Source organism: Canis lupus, chromosome 6 (assembly GCF_011100685.1).
Source record: "Canis lupus familiaris isolate Mischka breed German Shepherd chromosome 6, alternate assembly UU_Cfam_GSD_1.0, whole genome shotgun sequence".
NCBI lineage: Eukaryota > Metazoa > Chordata > Mammalia > Carnivora > Canidae > Canis > Canis lupus.
The window spans coordinates 7,863,997-7,883,489 of NC_049227.1; the positions used below are offsets into that span (position 1 = coordinate 7,863,997).

Genomic DNA, 19,493 nt, shown 5'->3' on the forward strand with positions numbered 1-19,493 from the left:
TATTCTGGTTTGGTGATTTCATTTGCAAGGGAAAGGAAATGCTATACCATAGTCAGATGTTAGTAAAAGTAAAGATGTACGTTTTCTGGGTCCAAATTCCTGATAGCTTCCCACCCCGAATTCTCTCCATGGAATGAGAGAGACCAGAGCCTCCTCTCCTTGTGAAGAAAGGCTGGTAACTCTGAACCGGGATGTCAGAGCATGGTGAGCCCTGAGAAGGGCCTGCAATTCTACCAGGGGAGAAGGGGAGTTAGGTTTGGTGTGAAATGAGGCTGTGAAGGTGGGGCTGCCTCACGAAGAGTCTCAAGCACTATGTCATGATTTTTCAGTGAAGGCAACAAAGAGCCAAGGGAAGATTTGAAGGAAGGCAGATTTTAACAGGATCAGATTTATATTTCAGAAAGATACTTTTAGCAGACACTTAGAGGATGGATTAGTCCAGGGAGAAATTGGCAGCAGGGAGATCTGCTGGGAAGACACCAAAGTTGTGGGGCCAAGAGATGAAAGAGCCAAATTATTATAGTGAAAAATGAGGGATATGGAATGTCTCAAGGAGGTGGAATGAACATGGATTAGAGTGGCAGGACCCTCTGTTTCTGGACTAAAGGCAGACTGGGTGTCTCAGTGGTTGAGCGTCTGCCCTTAGCTCAGGTCATGATCCCGGGGTCCTAGGATTGAGTCCTCCACTGGGCTCCCCACAGGGAGCCTGCTTCTCCCTCTGCCTATCTCTGTATCTCATGAATAAATAAAATCTTAAAAAAAAAAAAGAAAAAAAAAAAAGGCAGACCACGTTTGCCTTAGGTGGGGAAGACAAACAAGGGAAGCCATCTGTAGGGAAGACGGAGGTCACGGAGAATGGTGAGCTCACTTGAGTTTGAGATGCCCACGGCAGAACAGCCTAGCAAGCAGATGGAACTGAAAACAGAGAGCTTTCTCTGTTGGGCTATTAAACTTTTTATTACTTTGTAAGGGCTCTTTATGTATTTGTATTGTATACAATACAATACAATACGATACAATACAATACAATACAATACAATACAAACATTTTTGCCAGTTTATCAATCACTCCATTCAAAGGGAGCTGTGAATTTCCCCGACTTCTACCTTTGGCATCATGCTTCAAAAGATTTTCCCCACCCCCACATCAAAGGAGGAGCCATCTAAAATTTCTCCTAGTGTTTTTACAGTTTTGTTTTTTTACACTTAAGGATTTAACATCTAGACTTGATTCTGCTGGGGATCAGCTCAGACTCTCTTATCTTCTGCATAGCCAATTATTCTGGCACCATTTATCGGAAACTCCATCCTTTTCTAACTTATTTAAACTCACACAGTTTTTACGGGCAGCTTTTCTAAAATATTTTCCCCTTAATTTCAAAACCTTCACCAATATACAGGGCTACCAACAGGAAAAACAAACAAACAAAAAAAACCCCAATCAGCCACAGGCCTACACACAGAATCGACCACTGGATGTAAGTGGTGTTTTTTTTCCCATTATTGATGACAAATTCTGGACTTCTACCTACACTTGGACTTCCCATGGAAAAAATGTGAGTGTCCAGCAACCCTTGTGTTTGGTATATCCTAAGAAGTGTACAGCTGTCTTATGGGTAGAAGAAAGCACGGAAGCACGTTAAAGTGAGAACAAACTTTGAAAAGATAAATGAAAAGGTATAAATGTCTGCTCTCCAGTAAAGTTTCAAGAATATGCTGTTTTTGTGCTCCAGGCTATTTATTTTGAGAACATTCCAAACACTACAGGATTAAAAATTTTTTTCCTCCAGACTGCTTTAGGTTTACCTTTAGGGAAATGAGAGGGTGCACGTGCGGTCACCTGGGGGTTAATTCTCACTGATGCCGAATGCCCCGTGTCTTTGCTTGTTCATCAGGGCATTAAATCTGAAAGCTCAGGAGAGCAATGCAGCCGGGCTGCAAGAGTGAAGCTATAAAGTTCTGCATTAAAAATTCATATTGCAGGCTCGCCTCGGAACTCGGCTCTGGCTGAAAGGAGAGCTGGCGGGGAAATATGAGACACCCTACTGTCTTTCTGGCAATTGGAGACATTCCTCAACAAACAGCACCTCGGGAAGGGAATGAAAGGCCAAACAAGCCGTGAAGGAAATCAATGAGTTCAATTATCTAGCTCACTCTCACTTTCCTATAGGAAGCTTTTCATTCTTAAGGCTGGTTCCAAAAAGTCCAACCCCCCCCAACCCCTTTTCTAAATGATATCGCAGAACAAGAGCCCTAGACATCCTTACTGGTACCCAGATGTTTGGCACCTCTCTTAATGTGTTTTACAACAGCCCAGGGAGCCCTAAATTCTCCAAGCCACATGGGGTGAGTTCTCTCCCAGAGTGTGAGTCTCCTGGACATGTGGCCAGAGGGGACCACACGCGGAATGACCAGTTCTCGTGTCAGGCGATGGGCCTGCACGCATGTGGCATTCCGATTCCAGCAGAGTTACTCAGTGGTTACGAACCTCCAGAGGTTAAGGCATTAACAGCTCTGCAGTGGTAGGCACTTGGAGCTTTCTGCTCCCCACATTAGCAGCACCCAGGGGGTAACTAGTTATGATTTCTAATTCCGTGTCCCTGAGGACTCTCATGGCTGCAGCGTGCTGTCAGGAGGGGACCTGTGGCACTGACGTACCAATCTTCACAAAGTCAACATGCAAAAGGGTAGGTGGCGACCAGGGCCCCGTTGACTGAAAGTTTGCATGCAAGATGCTACGCCAGGCAGTTTATGAGGGCATTATTTCATTTCATTTTTTAAGACACCAAAGCCTGAGTTACAGAAAGTGGGTGTCCTGTCCAAGGTTACTCCTCTCACAGGGTCAGGAATCAAGCTTCATAGTGACCCCTGAGACTAGGGCTCTCCCTCTGATGCTCACACTGTCCCCCAGGTTCGGATCAGTGCCTTCCCCCGAGGCCCCTCCACAAACAGGGTGTGCAGGCCCCACTGGCAGACAGGATTGGAGAGTCAGCTTCTGGGAAGTAAGTAGATAAAGTTAAGAGGCCAAAAAGGAGGCAGGCTCTTCAATGCTGCCCATTGCCATCCAGTATAATCTCATCGTTTTACTAACAAGAACACAGCTACTGCTGTAGGAAGGGGACTTTGTGAGGCCTGACCAGTGACAGAGCTGGGGCTGGACCCAGGGTCTCTTGATCTAGGCCTCGCACCTTCTACCATCCACCGACCAGAGGAGGCTATGACCTCGATCACTGTCACAAAATAGTAGTTTGGTAGTGAGGCTAGTGCCGTTGGTGCCCTTGGAGTATACTGGGGGTCCGGACTCTCCTGGTCTGATGATGACACAGGAAAGTCACCTAAAAATGCGCTAGCCACTGGCAGAAGAGAGGTACAAAAAGAGCAAGTATGAAGCTTTCTAGTTTTAACCTGCAGGGCACTGACAGCAGGGTAATGAGTCAGGCTCCCAAACAACAGGGGAATTAACGAGTAATGAGCTCACAGTATACCTATTCAATGGAATACTGGGCAGCGCGCGTTAAGTTTTGGAAGGATAGTTAATGACAGGAAACAAATACTTACATGTCAAGTGAACAAACAAATAAACCAATAGCCGAGAAATGAAAGCAGTATGTCAATCTGATGCCATCCATAAAAGACAACAGAAATAAAGCACTGTCTAGAAAAAAGACTGGAAGGAATACGCCAGAAAGTTATCTCTGTGACGTGAAATAACGAGTGATGATCTCTTTTCTAAAACTGTTTAGAATTTTCTAAATATGGTATAATTAACATGGAAGAATTCTGTAATTAAAAACAATGTGTCATATAAAAAGAACCGATCTTCATTGATGTAGGGGTGTCCCAACGGCAAGGACAGTCTCTCACTTTTGTCAGCCCTCCTGCTTCTCTTCCAAAGGGCCCTGGACCTGTCAGTGTGCATCCAATCACATTTTCCTCTGCTACCTGGGAAGCACAGGAGAAGATATACTGCATCATGGTCACCAGTGTGGTCACGGGCCTCAGCAATAGCCAGGTACTCCCGCGGCAAGTCAGAAACACATGGCGTGGGGCACCTGAGTGACTCTGTTAGCTAAGTGTCTGCCCTTGGCTTGGGTCATGATCCCAGGATCTTGAGATTGGGCCGCACATCAGGCTCCCTGCTCAGTGGGGAGCCTGCTTCTTCCTCTCTCTCTGCTGCTTCCCCTGCTTGTGCTGTCAGATAAATAAATAAAATCTTAAAAAAAAAAAAAAAAAAAGAAGAAGAAGAAGAAGAAGAAAGAAATGCATGGCTTTTAGAGGAATTTCACTGGGGGCAGGAGGTGGTATACATGTTCCAGGCAGGGCCTCCGGTAAGTCTTCCTTCCTAAAGCACTTCAAAGGTTCAGATGGCTCTTGCTTTCTCTTTAGAAACCATCAGCTTTCTTAGGTTGTCCTTTCAGAGAGTAAATGACGTCATTGGTCAGGATCCAGGCCATGTGCTGCTGTCGTTGAGGGGAAGGCTCATGCTGATTTATTAGATCGTCCAAAGTCTCGCCCTCGACTGTACCTACGACCGTGCTGACATGCACACAGTATACAGAAAATAGGATGAGGACCCTCCTTGGAGGTAGTTCAGTTGATGTTTGTCAGCACTGTGCAAGCTGCAGGAACACTTCCATTACTCACTTGATCCCCAGTCTGGGAAGTAGGAAGGCACATATTATGATGCCCATCTTACAGGTCATTAGATGTACCATGTTTGTCACAAATCCATGTTTTCTCCAATGATCCCTTACCTGTTTCCTTGAGCTTCAAACTGTGAGCTCCCCATGTTTTACCTTTATAGCGAACCAGGAAAACTTCAAAGATCTCTAAAAACAGAAAATTTTTATAAAAGCATGCCAAACCTGGTGACAGTAGAGAATAACGCTTTTCTCCACAATACCTTCTCCAAGGATGCTGGATGAATATGATAGTACTATCACTCTATCCATAAATATATTTGTACACATACCACATCCAGGATTGCCATATGTATCATATACATATGTGTTTCAGTGCACAGAGCAGAGCATGTGAGCCTGTGTGCGGATGGCATCTGGGACCACCCCACCCCCTTCATTGCACAGTTCGAGCACTTGACACAATGCCTGACATTTTAACACAGGCCTTTAGTAAGTGTAGCTGAAGGTGGGAGGCGTAGAGATTGCTAGTTCTCATTGATGCTGTGTAATGTCCAGATACCTCTGGAGTCCGAGAAACAGGTGAAGAATCCTTGGCACTCAGAGGAAATTCTACATGGACTTGAAAATACAAAGCCACCCTCTTCTTCCTGCGTAGCGCCCTGGGCTGGGAAAAGTCTCCATCTGGGCTGTGCTGCTTAGAGATGCTGCTGTTGCTACACAAGCCAAGGAAAGCCCTGTGGGGCTCACCCAGGCATAGAATTTTAGGTGTGAAGTTAAATACTTCTACAGGGATGGAAAATCCCAGGAATTCTATAAAATGCACTGTTATACTATTCAGGAGATAAAGCTACAGAGGGGGTAAAAAAAAAAAAAAAATCCTTGGATGTTCCCTGAAAGTGTGATCTGGTTGTCTCTAAGGCTGAAGGGACAGTAGGTTCTTTATCTAAGCCCATCCCCTCGAAACCATAAAAGTGGCTGCCTCTCTATTTTTAGGGAAATTAATCTAACCAGGATAATTACAGCAACTGGTACTGGAAATTGATGACTCATCAAAAAGACAGGAAATAGAAAATGTTCCATTCTTAAAGGTACAGTGAAATACTCCATTTCAGCAGACTAAAGTGGGTGTTTTCAAGTTCAACCGGGGAAGGCACATCTGTCCAATAAAATGATCAGAATAGTTAGGCGATTCTCAGGCTCTGTCGCCTGGGCTCTACTGGGGCCCAGTTTCCTAAGTCTTTCACGTGGAAGTATAAAAAAATAAATACAAGAGCAATGAGTCTGCAAGGGCTAACAGGATAGGGCTTGCAGGAAGAGGGAAAGCATGAAACTTCACGGAAACCTTTTGCCTGGTCGGCTCTCACACAGGTCACACTGCTCTCTTAAGAAGGCAGCACAGAATGGGACTCTGGGCCACCATGGCAGTGTGTGAAGAGCACTGGATTTGGGGGCCATGCCAGAAACCTCTGTGAAATAGTCCAAGCAACCCGAGTGCACAGAAGGTGCCCATCCCACTGCCATTCACTGGCATATGGGCTGCACGTCCCACCTGGGCGTTGTGCCTTGAGCTTTTGGTTTCCTAACCTTGTCAGATTGCCTTTCAGGGCCCCTGGGCTCCACTACTGGGCATTCCCGACCTCCACGATGCGGGGTACAGGCTGCCCTCAACAATTTCCACAAAGCGCTAAGCCATGCTCACTTGGGAATGGTTCCTCTCTCAGAGCACACTGCCTTTTGTGAGAAGGCACTGGTTACATATATGCTCTAAAGAAAATACTCTAAAATTAACCCAAGTGAAGTTCCTCATAAATGTCTCTTTTGTAATATACTAGGTAAGTCAGTGTATATACAATGTAGTTCTTTTTAAGAAGCACATAGGAAAGGACTATAACACCAGTAACCTTAAGAAATATGAATTTTTCTGGCAGGAAAGGTTTGGAGGTGCAAATTCTCCTAAGACTAACATTAGCTATAAAAAATAGGGCATTTCAGTGCAATTCAGTATTTTCTTTTATCGGAGGCTGAGAGTCACAGGCCACAAGCGAAGACTGTACGTGTTACCACTGAAGCTCTTTTTGCAACCAGGATTCCGGGGACAGAGCAAAGAGATGGCTCTGGACGGGAACAAAAATGGGAATTCCTGCACTTTTGCGCAGGATGTTAGTCTGGAAGGGCACCACTCCCTTCCCGGGTGTGTGGTACTGGCCTAGCAGCGAGCCCAGGCGAACAGCTGCAGGACGCGAGGCCCCGGCAAGCTGGCCAGGCCTTTCCCTGGGGCCAGATGCCACGTGCCGAAAAGAAAGAATGCTGTCCACCTCCGCGGCCATCCTGGGGACTGCTTAAATATTAAAATCCACATCCCTCTGCTTGGCTAGAATTTCTAGGTTAAAGTCAACCAGGGTGCTAAATCTCCATTTGCTAACACAAATGGGACGATCGGTACATAGGGTGACCCTCTGAGAAAGGAGGTACCTTTTTAACTTAAAAAAAAAAAAAAAAAAAAGCAGAGAAATAATTCATTTATTTAACCCAGAAACAGTTATAATCTGCAACCCTGCAATCCTCTTACACAACTGTTTTGGCAAACCCCCCTATGTTCCAACAAATATTAAACTGTGCTTGCCATTTGTCTAAGGAATCTTGCATTAATAAACATGAGAAGAACACTTTTACCTCCCACTCTCAATGACGGGACAAAACAAAGACCAGCTGTATTCATCAATGGGTCCTTGTTCTGCACATAAAGGCTAATTACATTTTGCTTCAAGCCTACACATGGAAAACTTTACTGCTGCTGGCCCGACAAGTCAGCCTGCGCTGTCCCAGCTGACGCAGGGTGGTGACTGCACACAATAAACTGGGCTCTTGGAACAGCCCTGGTGCCTTCAACCTGCAGGATTCTTTCCAAAATGGGGGTGACATCTCCCAGTGACAGAGAGGCAAAGGCAACATGTGTTCTTCGAATCCCATCAGGAGATGATGCCACTAATGTCAATTTCCCCAGGGCCCACTAATTTCAGAAAGGCACACCAAGCTGTACTATGAGCTCGTCTGGAGGGGACTGTGACATGAGACAGTGAATGTCTTGCAGTGACTGTACTAGGGGCTGCCCACATACCTTCCTGTTATTCTGCACAACCTGCTAGGGTCTTGACCACCACTGTGCCCATCTGTTGTAGGGTAAGGACAGTGGGAGTGGTGGTCAATGAGCTCCCCCACAGCCACATGGAAGAGTCTTGGACCCTGCCACCCACTCCTGGGTTAGCCTTCTCCAAAGCCCATGCTGGACTGTGCCACCCCCATCCTCTTCCTGTGTTTTTTTTTTTGTCCACAAGGATTTAAGAATCCCTACTCTCCCAGAGAGAGACAATAAACTGTTTAGAAATGTTTTAAGACCATTTGTGAAAAGGTCTGCCCCTGGTGGGCTTACATTCATACATGTTAATGAGAAGATGTCTCGTCTAGTAAGATGCATGTAGGGTGGGGGCTTGAGGCAGACAGTAGAGTGATAAACCTTTCCCATAAAAGGGGAGAGGGATGTGAGGCAGTGTGGAGCTTCTGGACATATGCGATCTCCCAGCCTGAAGCACTCCTCACAAAGCTACAAGAAAGTAGTGATTATTGACTCAGTCCATTCTCTACATTTTTTGTGGATTACTTACTCCGGGAACCATGTACAGTAAGTGTTTGGCCCTGGGCTGCCTTTTGTTAGCAGTCAGTCCATTTCCGACTTGGGAGATGCCCGACCCCCGTGGGGGGCTCGACTCTGCCGACCCCACCCCAATCCAGCCTCACATACACTGTGCCCACCTGGCCCCATCCCACATTTGGCACATCTGGCTGGCCCCTTGGGTTAGCTTGGCCGCCCTGTGTTCTCACACCCTGCACTCCTTTGTCTCCAGCAGAACCTCACCCGAACTCATCTTTCCACCTCAAACCACATGTCACTCCCTTCAGGAAGGCTTCCCTGATTACCTTGCTTTTGCTCCAGCTGGGTGTGCCTTCGCTGTAAGCTTGCCCACTGGCCACTGCTGAGTTTGGCCTGGGAAGGAGGGGGGTGAAGTCAGAGGTTTCTCTACCTCCCAAAGACCACAGGTCCTTGCAAGCTTAGATGTTGTACAGCCCGGCCAGTGCTGGCTCAAACTGCCACATTCCTTCTGTGGCTTCCCTCCTGCCAGTCCCTAGCTGGAGTGTGCCATCTGTCTTGTGGACACCCTGACAGCACAGAGGCTATGCTGGCCAATGTCCCCTCTATCATAGCAGTGATCACACTGGATTCCAATGGCTTTTCTCCCTTAGCTTCAGGATTTCCAGAGCCCAGCAAAGGGCCAGGCTCAGAAGGGGCCCCTAGGAATGTCTGCTGCACTGATGAGTGGATCTGTTTTATTTGAGTCATGTCCTTCACGAAAGTTAGGCTTGTTCTCTCCACGTATGCACACAAATGCCACCCCTCTGCCTCTCTGTTCTTCACAGGAGAAGGCAAGAAATTCCCTGCTGCAATCCTGGAAGGGGACGCACCCCAAGAGTGCCCATGGCTCTAAGAGCAGTCTGTGACAATAGCCACCGTCCCAAAGCAGAGCATTTTTACATGCTAGAATACACAACTCTCTTACTTTTTGATTCTATTTTCCACTTACTGGAGTTTAGTGAAAATGAACAAGTAATGCTTGGATTTTCATTTATTTGGATTTGGGGAGGGGGAATCTCTTTGGCCTTAAGGCATACCAATTTGATGAGAAATAGTCTAGAAATATTTTTCACTGAGCCCACACCAGTAACTGCCATTTCTCATCAGATGCCAGTAGGATCAGTGTCCAGGAGAGGTGTAGGGCCTCTGATGCACCCCCCTGCCCCCCCACTGGGTGACCTCACTGGTTCAGGGACCTAAGACTTACCTGTAACAGGACAGAGCTGGCTGCCTAGGAACAGCCCAAGAGTCAACGTGTCTATAAACAGTAACTAGAAAAATACTTAAGACTGAAAATCATCCCTGTCATCTTTAGAAGAACCCCTGACCCCACTCTAGGGAGCAGGATCACCTGGTAGCAGGGCCCTGACAGGTGATGGAGCTGTCCTTAGTTAATTGGTGGTTCAGGTTGAGAGAAGCCAGCCATTCCCCAGTGTCAGCCTAGCTTCTGGCAAGGTCAGAGTGGGTGGGGACAGAGCCCCTGCCTCTCAGGGCCATCTCCCAGTGGCTCCCGGCCGCCATATTCCCCACCTGACAGGAAACCTGTAAGTGCACGTAAGCCCTTCCTTGACAGCTCCCCTGCTGCATCGCTTCCTCAACCCCCAAAACAAACCAATTAAATGGACACAGGTTGTCTTTGTGGCTCTTTAGAAGCCAAATAATGAAATCATGATTCTAAACCAGGGACCAGTACTAAGCCCTCATGTGACGAGTGGCATTATCTGCTGTCATTTCTGAATAGTTTCGACAGGTGCTACATGTATGTCCTCAGGCTCTTTCCTCAAGGAGGTGCCCATCTGTGGCAAACAGCGTCGCCCCAGGACACAGTGGGAGATATTGGCTTTTGGAAGTTGAGCCTCTTAGAACATTCTCAGGGCAGTAGCTTTCAAAGTAACGGTGGATTGAAACCCACCTGAAGACCCACATTTTACACTGTGACCCAATAACTGCACACTTAGATTTATACACATAACGAACACAAAAGGGCCACAAAACAATACTTGACTTTACTATGTGCCACGAGCCATGATATTTTTTACTCTATTTCATTTTATGTTGTATTTGATTGTCCATTTGGCTGGTCGCCACTCACTAAATTGATTTTGCCCCTGTGATACCCTGTTTGAGAAACACTGGCTCAGCGGGGGTTTATAGCCTGGTTGCACAACTTCTGAAGTGCATAACAAAGCAAACTTAGGTTAACTACAGAAACACAAGATGTATCTATGTCTTCCAGAAGGAGGTGTATTTTTAAAAAATAGTTCATTATTTTATTAAAACCACACCTCTTTCTAGAATGAGATGTTAGTGAGATAGAATGGGTCAGGGAACTAGCACGTTGTAGCCAATGCCCAGAGAGGCATTTCCTTTCTAAAATCAAACTATTAGAAAGGAAATGCTATAAACTGAGGGTAGAACTCTGTGTCAGATTAAAATGTTATAACTTTTAAAAATGGACCATGGGCAGCCCCGGTAGCTTAGCGGTTTAGTGCCACCTTCAGCCTGGGGCCAGATCCTGGACACTAGGGATCCAGTCCCATGTCTGGCTCCCTGCATGGAGCCTGCTTCTCCCTCTCCTGTGTCTCTGCCTCTCTCCCTCCCTCTCTCTGTCTCATGAATAAATAAATAAAATCTTTAAAAAAATAAAAAAATAAAAATAAATAAAAATAAAAATGGACCAACCACTACTCTTCTTAGTAGAATAAAGTCCAGGCAAAAATAATTGAAAAATAAAGATGGCGGATTGGCAGAAAAGGGGAGACACGGACACCAAGGAATACTAGGATGACAGCAGTTGGTATAGTTCCTGCCAAGCTTCCATCTGGGGGGTGAAGGGGGGGCCAGGGATCCACGTCTGCCATCCCATTGACACTGGTGCCCGGAGTTGGGGGAATTAATACCGGAGCCCCCAGGGAAATCTTAACAGTTATGATACCTTACAGCCAGCTCATTCTAGCCCACCTGAATTCATATATCAGCATGCTGAAACAGTAAGGTAAAATGACCTGGCAACTTCCACCAGGATTAGATATGCCAACAAGCCAGCCCAAGTTGCCAAGACTGAGAAGGATATTTTAGTCTGTGCAGAAGTACTGTGCTCATGATCAAAACTGGTCTGACTACAAGGCCTGGGGTAGCTCTTAGAGTCTCTAGCTACCAAATAATGAAAAGATCAAGAGCCCACCGAGATGTGTCCTGAGGGCAGCAGGCCCAGTAGCAACCTCAGAGGCCAAGGGCAAGGGGGATGGGCCAGAGGGATAAACTGTGTAGAGCCCCCCCCCCCCACACTGTCCCCTCCAGGACCCCTGAGGTGCTGTGGGAGCACAGCAGGAGACCTTTCTTACTGGCCAGAGCAGCAGGGGGTGGGGGGATGGGGGGTGATGGGATGGGGGGGTGGTGTGGAGCATGGGTTTCTGCAGGAGATGGGAAGAGCCTCCCAGGACAGAAGGTGGATCAGCCACTTGCCTGGTACTGCCTGTCTGGACTTCAGCAGAGAAGACCCTGGCTCAGGACAATTTCTGTTGCTTTTTTGTCTCTCTTGATTCTATCAATGCCATTCTTTCTTTACTGGTGTTGTGCTTGGAGGGTGGGCTTGCAATGAGTGTGCCTGTGCTACCACAGATCACTGACTTCCTTCTGACAACCGGCCCTGTGTGACATACCGGCCCTAACACAGGCACACCCTATGTGTACGTGTCTGCACGGGGACGCCTAGTGTTCCAAGTGGACTTGAAAAGATCCATCTGCGCGGGAGCCAAGGACCCAGATACAGGAAAAGGTGACGTGCTTTGCACAGACCCAGCTCCACGAAACAGCTCACGCATCACATCTTCTGTAAGATGCCCCTTCCCAAACTTTCTTAGAAAAAGGCCCATGTTGATGAGGCTTCATGACAATTGAGGATGCAATTCCAGGGTTCTAGAAGCACCAGAGTACTGTTACATCTTGGGTATTGAACTGAAACAAGCAGCCCATGGGGGGGGGGGGGACACTGTATTCCTCATGGTAGCTCTGGGGCCAAGCGCCTCCTGAACCCCATACCGCTTTGTGAAAGCCAGCAGACAGGAGGGCAAAGCAGGGGGAAGCTTCTATGGGTTAGCAAAATCAGGGGATCCCTGACCGAAAGGGTACAGATGGAGAAAGCCAGGCAGAGACTTACTTGGCAGTAATTTCTTCATCGTATTTGGTTTTCAGGTCAAATAATTCTGTTCGAGTTTTTTCCAGGGCTGAAAGGCAGAGGACGGAAAAGTTTACTATAAGACAGCAGTTGTCCAAATTAAATTTAAAAAGAAAAGGTAGGGGCGCTGGCAGGGTGGGGAGGGTGCTCAGTTGGTTAATTGTCTGACTTTTGATTTTGACTCAGGTCATGATCTCAGGGTCATGAGTTTGAGCCCCATGTTGGGCTCTGCAATGACCAGGGAGTCTGTTGGAGATTCTCTCCCTCTCTTTGCCCCTCCCCTCTCCTCTCTTGCTCTCTCTCTCAAAAAAAAAAAAAAAAAAGGAAAAAAAGAAAAAAACTCCACAAGCAATAAATTCACAAAGAGTCAAAAATTACAAAAATACACAGAATGGGGCCCAGAATCCCCTTTCACTTTTAACCTCATCTTATCCACACACCTCCTTGGAGATAACTCCTATTACTGGTTTGGTGTACGGATTCCCTGCCTTTACATACATTTTATTATTTAAAATATATTTCCACATACACCTGCATCTATGTGTATGTGTGTGTACACATATATATACATATATATATTCCCCACTCCAGTTCTGCACAGATAGGATGACACAAATATATTCTAAGCTTTGCTCTTTTCCTTAAGCAGAACAGCATGGAAAGCTCTCCATGTCAGGACACAGGCAGTAACAATTAGCTCTTGTAAGAAGTTTGCCAGATGCCGTGTACCTGAGGACCCAGAGAAGTGAAGGTACTAGGGTGAGGAGTTTACACACCCCAAGGAGACAAACCCGACTTAGCTGGATCCCCCAAGAGGCAATTTACATTCCCATCTATACTATTATGAGTGCGACTATTTTCTTATACTCTCACCAACACTGTATATTATCAATTAAATAAAATTCTTTTGACAGTCTGACAGGCAAAACAATCTTTCCCTGATTTAATTAGCATCCTCCTACCTGTTAAGAATTGTTAATGTTTTTTTCATATGTGTATTGGCCACGTGCATCTCTTCTGCAGGCTGTTTGCGTCTTTAGCCCCTTGTTCTACTGGACTGTTTATCTCTTTTTACTGAATTCTTTTTTTTTTTTTAAGATTATTTATTTATTTATTTGACAGGGGGAGAGGGACAGAGGGAGAGGGAGGGGGAAGGAGAGAGAGAGAGAGCGAGAGCGAGAGAGAGCCGGAAAGCACGAGCAGGGGGAATGGCAGAGAGGGAGGGAGAAGCAGACTCCTAGCTGAGCAAGGAACCTGACATGGAGCTTGATCCCATGACCCTGGGATCATGACCTGAGCCTAAGGCAGATGCTTAACAGACTGAGCCACACACGCACCCCTTTTTACTGATTTCTTAGTGATTTTTAGGAGGTCTCTAGATTTGGGGGGTATTATTCATGTATCTGTAAATGTGCTATGATTATGTTATCATTCTCTGTCATTTAGTATTCACTTGGATTATGATGTCTTCTTTTCTTTTTCTTATATTTTAAAGATTTTATCTACTTGAGAGAGAGAGGAGAGCTCAGCATGGGGCTTGATCTCGGGACTCTAGGATCATGAGCTGTGCTGAAGGCAGATGCTTAACTGAGCCACTTATGCCTCCTGGATTATGATGTCTTCTGATGTTTCTCCCTCCACGTTTACATTAAATGTATGATGCAGGGATCCCTGGGTGGCGCAGTGGTTTGGCGCCTGCCTTTGGCCCAGGGCGCGATCCTGGAAACCCCGGATCGAATCCCACGTCAGGCTCCCGGTGCATGGAGCCTGCTTCTCCCTCTGCCTATGTCTCTGCCTCTCTCTCTCTCTCTCTCTCTCTCTATGTGACTATCATAAATAAATAAAATTAAAAAAAAAAAATTAAAAAAAAAAAAATAAATAAATAAATGTATGATGCAGTTTCCCTTTCAGGGAAAAAAAGAGAGAAAGAGAAAGAAGGAGAAGAAAAAAGCATAAAGAAACGATAAAAACTAGTACAACCTTCTTTGGCGTCTTAAATTTTAAAGGTCTGTTATTACTGTGCTTAACTTCACTTAGGGTGGAAATAAGTGTTGTGGGTTTTTTTTTTTTTGTTTTTTGTTTTCCTTTTCCTATTATTGTTCCAAATGAAATGTCAGTCCTTGATAGTTTGGTGATTTAGATGTGTTTGTTGGAAAAAAAGCCTAGAAAGAAAGGATGGCTTGTGGACGGGATGGAAATGGAAGGCAGATCCTCCCGCCTTCACGCTAACAACTCAGCGTGAGTGACTAATGAAGTCAAAGTGGGGAGGCTGTGGGCTCTGAGGAGCGTGGGCTCCTTTACTCCTCCAGGGTGACCGGTACCAGGGAAGACCTGGGGGGACCAGGAGACAGGGCAAAGCCCCCCACTTGAGTACACCCTGGATGGACTTCATGATAGGATGAAGAATACTACACCTGTCTGCAGACTTTGAACTTTGTGTTCTGCTTCCTCTAGCTTTGACGTGGTAGACATCTGCGTCTCCTGCAGCTTTCTGAAAAGGAAGAGGATAAGAGAATAAAGCGAGCTGGTCATCTTGTTTCCCAAAGTGAAGTCTTGTGTGCTTTGGAGCTCGAAGACCAGCGATCTTTGCTGCAACATGCCCCACTGGCAACAGGCGCACAGCTGGCTACCGCTGGTGGCGCCACAAGCCCTGCACACCCGCTCCCTGACCCTCAGCACCCTGACTTTGTACCCGAGTGTGATACAATGTAGAGTGTGCATCCTGCAGGACCTGACTGTGTGCTAATGGATGCAGCCAGTTATCTTAAATGCAACTTGTTCTTCCCGTGCCAGATATTTAGGGGGAAAAAAAATCATCATCACGCACTCATTGTTTTCTGAAGTTACCCAAGAAGAATGATACATTTACATTTTGCTGACACAATGAAGGAATTTGTTGGAATAAAGGACGTGCTAATAGATGTGACAGCTGCTCCACGTCTGTTATAATGGAATGCAAATGTGACCGTAATACCTAATGGGAGATTCTCAATGTTTGAACCCAATGTCCCCAGATTTACATTTCCCCTGATCTCCAAATGAATTCCCTGGTCAATAAATAGCATTCCTTCCTCCTCATCTGCAGAAAATTTCTAAAAATAAGTTTATTATTTTTACATCATATGAATAGAACACATGCTCTCATACTAACAAACCTGGGAATACAGAAAAGTAGAAATTATAGTGTTTAAAAAAAAATCAGCCAAATTTCCATCACCTATGGAGAAAGATTGCTCATGTTTTTGCATATTCCAATTATAAAACTATTCAAGGCTCTGGGTTAAAAACAAAACAAAACAGGCAAAACACACATACGAGTATTCTATAAACTCACATGTAATATAGAAACTCACACTCTTCACCCTTGCCTTTTTCACTTATTTCCATACTTTGGAAACATTCTACACCAGCATATGCAGCTCCTCCTCATTCTTATTAAATAATTAATGTAACCAGCCTCTGTGGACACTTAGATTGTTTATCGCCTCTTTCTACTAAACAATTCTGCAGTGATCATTATGCAGACATTGTTGCATAATTCTGAGAGTGAATCTGTTGGATGAAGTTCTAGCAGAATAATTATAATGGTCAAAGAGTACGTGCAATTTTTTTGTTATTGTTGTTCTGATAGATATTGAGAAACTTCCCAACAACAACAAAAAAAACCTCACTAATTTAAACTCTTGCCAACAATATGTGTTTGTTTTCCTGTGCCAACACTGAGTAAAATTAAACCTAATTTTCCTGCTGAGTAAAGCCGAGCATTTGGAGCATTTGTTTCTCTTTGTATAAACTGTCTGCGTATCTTCATCCACTTTGTAGTGCTCATTTTTTCCTAATAGTTGGTAACGGCTCTTATGCTTTGAGAAAATTTCTTCCCAGGTTTTTGATGCTTTTAAAATGTTTACTGTTATTTATTTTTAAACAATCAGTTTTTAATTATGATTAGAAAACAAAATACTTGCAGAAATTTCCTTCCAGGATGCACATGATTGAATTATTAATGTTTAAGCCCTAGATCCATTTAAATTTCTTGGTGTAAAGAATGAGATTAAAAAAAAAAAAATCTAGCTTTATCCTCCATCCCGAGTGGTCAGTCCGTTATTTGCATCTTTAAATATAATTAATCCTTTTACCAAGTCTGAAAAACCAACTTAATCATATCAAATTCTCAGATGAATTTACTTCCACAATTTTCTGATGCGTGACTTTGCTCTGTGCAGCTGTAATCATGCTGTATGTAATTTTGTATCATGCATTTTTCTCTCCATATCATGCTGGATACATTTCTGGTCTCATTTCAAATTCTACACTGCTATTATTTTAATGGCTGCATAATGTTCCAGTTGGGGACAGTCCACCTTTACTTACCCATTTCCCTATGGCCGGGGCATTTCAATTGCTGGCATCCCACCCTCCTTGCCCTAGTATCAGTAACCTGGTGAGAAACTGCTTTGGGCATAAAGTGCTGTTCTAGGAGGCAGTTAGGCTGGGTCAGGATTCCTCTCATCTTTCAGAGCCCCAGCTCTCTGCATGGCTCACTTCTTTCCTGGGGGCAGCACCTGGCCCCGGCTCTGCCAGGCCACAAGGGACCCACATTGGTCCTGTAGTGATGACTTTGGGAGGTAAAGTACGATCACCAGGGGAAGTCAGGGCTGGAGTGGTGGGTTGGGCTCCGGTCCCACCTCTGGGTAACTAGTGGGAGACTGTGGGCAGGTCCCTCATCTGAAGCCCACTTTCTCTAACATATTTTACTGACATCAGATGCTTGATATATGAAGCACAATGAGGTAAAGAGGTAAAAACCAAAAAACCCAAAAAACCCCCAGATTTGTGAATGATGTTAAATATCCACATTCATTTCAGAAGGTGGCAGGAGTTCAGCCTGTGTCCAGGGCTTACCCAGAGATGGCACACATTCATGCCCTGTCATCTCTGCTCATGTCAGTGCATGCCTTGCGCACATGCTCTGTGCTCGACCCCTGGACCCACATGGCCCCAGCAGACACACTTTGGTCCCCTTAACTATCTGATGCCATCACCTCTATGAGTAAAGACCAATGGATGGCACCCAAGGTAATATCCACATATTACAGAGTAAGGGACACCTTTATTTTTCAAACAGAAATTTTCCTGAGAGCCCCGTGGAGCATGGTTACCACCTGGGCAGGTCTAGAGGGCTCATTTTAAATACTCCTTGTGGTGTGAAGTTTAGAGGTATGACATTGTGTCATTGTGTAAGGACCCCAACAGACACTCACCTCTCCTTTTCTGCAAAATCATTTTGTAACTTTTGTTCTTTTTCAAGAGCTATAGTCTCCGCTTGGTTCTTCAGAGTCTGTTCATATTCTCGGATTTTTTCTTTAAGTGCTTTTATTGTAACCTCTGCAGAAAGAGAAAGACGGGAGTGAGAGGAGCATGATTCTATGCAGCTACATACACAAGGCTTTTGTAACCTGGTAGGATTGTGGTGTTTTAAACTTTAGCTCCTCAACCCTGACACAAAATCAATGGTTACGAGTCCCTTTGGAGACCTTTTACTCCCTAAATGTTAAAGTGAACTTTAAACATTTAGGCTGAGGAGGATCAATGGATTTTGCTGGGCAGAAGAGCTATGGTTTCTTCGATACAACTTAAAAAAAGTCAGTGGGGGGGAGCATCAATGGTCACACAGAATATCATCTTATTGATGAGCTTTAAATTAATCCTCTACCGAAGGAAGATGAATAATGTTTTTGTGCAGTTTAAGTACTTTCTCACAAAGAAAAACAGTTCATAATTATGTGCGTGTTTTGGAAGAAGCAGACTTAGCCAAAGCCAGGTGAGTCTACAGACTGCCCTGGCCCTGGGCTTTGGCTCCAGGGTTTCATGAGTGATGGAATACGCAGTGTGCTAAGTGGACACGGTGTATGTCTCCTCCTCTGGAAGGGATGCATCCAGGCTGGAGGCTGGTGGATGGGGTTTGTGTGCATGGAGCAGGCGGCACAGGGCCTGGGGGAGCCCCATCTGAGGCAGAGTGAGTACTGGGGGTGGGGGGTAGAAGAGTTGGGCAATGAAGGAGCCCTGTAGGGCTCAATGCTCAGGACACAGGGCCCCTCAGGGGGCAGGGCTGTCCCCAGAAAGCCCGGGCCCCACCACCACCAAGTGCATGTTTACAGCCATCGCTTTAATGACTCAAAGCAGGAACACCAAAGCAGATGTAACAAAGAGGGCAGAGTCCTGACTCAGACCTGTGGGTGGCTCGAGGGCAGGACTGTTCCACCTGCTTCCTCCCATAGATACCCCACACCACCCTCTGCGATGGATAGTCCCTGGCAGGGCACTGGGGTCCCAGCTCCAAGGAGGGTAGACGTCTTGGGGAACTACACCTTCTGCACATGGATCCATCTCCTAGAGGGCTAGGCCAAGAAAGGGCCAAGGCACAAATGAATGGAGGAGCCTGGGTAGGTTGAGCGGGGGAGGCTCAGATGCGGCTTGTGACGATGGGGCTCCAGGCTCACACGACAACACTGACTACCAGTAAGAGCTTGCACTGGGGCCCTTGGTCCTTCAGGTTATAACCCGCATCCACTTTTACTCCCTGAGCAGCATAGACATGCTGAGCAAGGCAGGAGCACAAGTGCTGGGAGGTCAGGACCCGAGTGGCTTAGTGGATAAAAGCTAAAGGCTCTTTTGTTAAGGGCAGAAATTGGCCCTTTTCATTAAGTAGAACCCAAAGGGTTCTCCTTAGAGAGAGAGAGAGAGAGAGAGAGAGAGAGAAGAAATTAAAACCGATGACCCCGGATCCCTGGGTGGCGCAGCGGTTTGGCGCCTGCCTTTGGCCCAGGGCGCGATCCTGGAGACCCGGGATCGAGTCCCACGTCGGGCTCCCGGTGCATGGAGCCTGCTTCTCCCTCTGCCTATGTCTCTGCCTCTCTCTCTCTCTGTGTGACTAACATAAATAAATAAAAAAATTAAAAAAAAAAAATAACAAACCGATGACCCT

General features: G+C 45.8%; 1 protein-coding gene across 6 annotated transcripts in view; it reads right to left on the reverse strand.

Annotated features, from left to right (window-relative positions):
• Positions 1–19,493, reverse strand: part of CUX1 (cut like homeobox 1) — a 364,561-nt gene that overhangs the window by 128,204 nt on the left and 216,864 nt on the right. For all 6 annotated transcript variants that reach the window (XM_038539191.1, XM_038539190.1, XM_038539189.1 and 3 more), the window contains 3 exons: positions 17,770–17,893; positions 14,923–14,999; positions 12,491–12,557 (listed from right to left, as the gene is read on the reverse strand). In XM_038539191.1, coding sequence (XP_038395119.1) covers positions 12,491–12,557; positions 14,923–14,999; positions 17,770–17,893 — 268 coding nt within the window. The remainder of the gene's footprint in view (positions 1–12,490; positions 12,558–14,922; positions 15,000–17,769; positions 17,894–19,493) is intronic.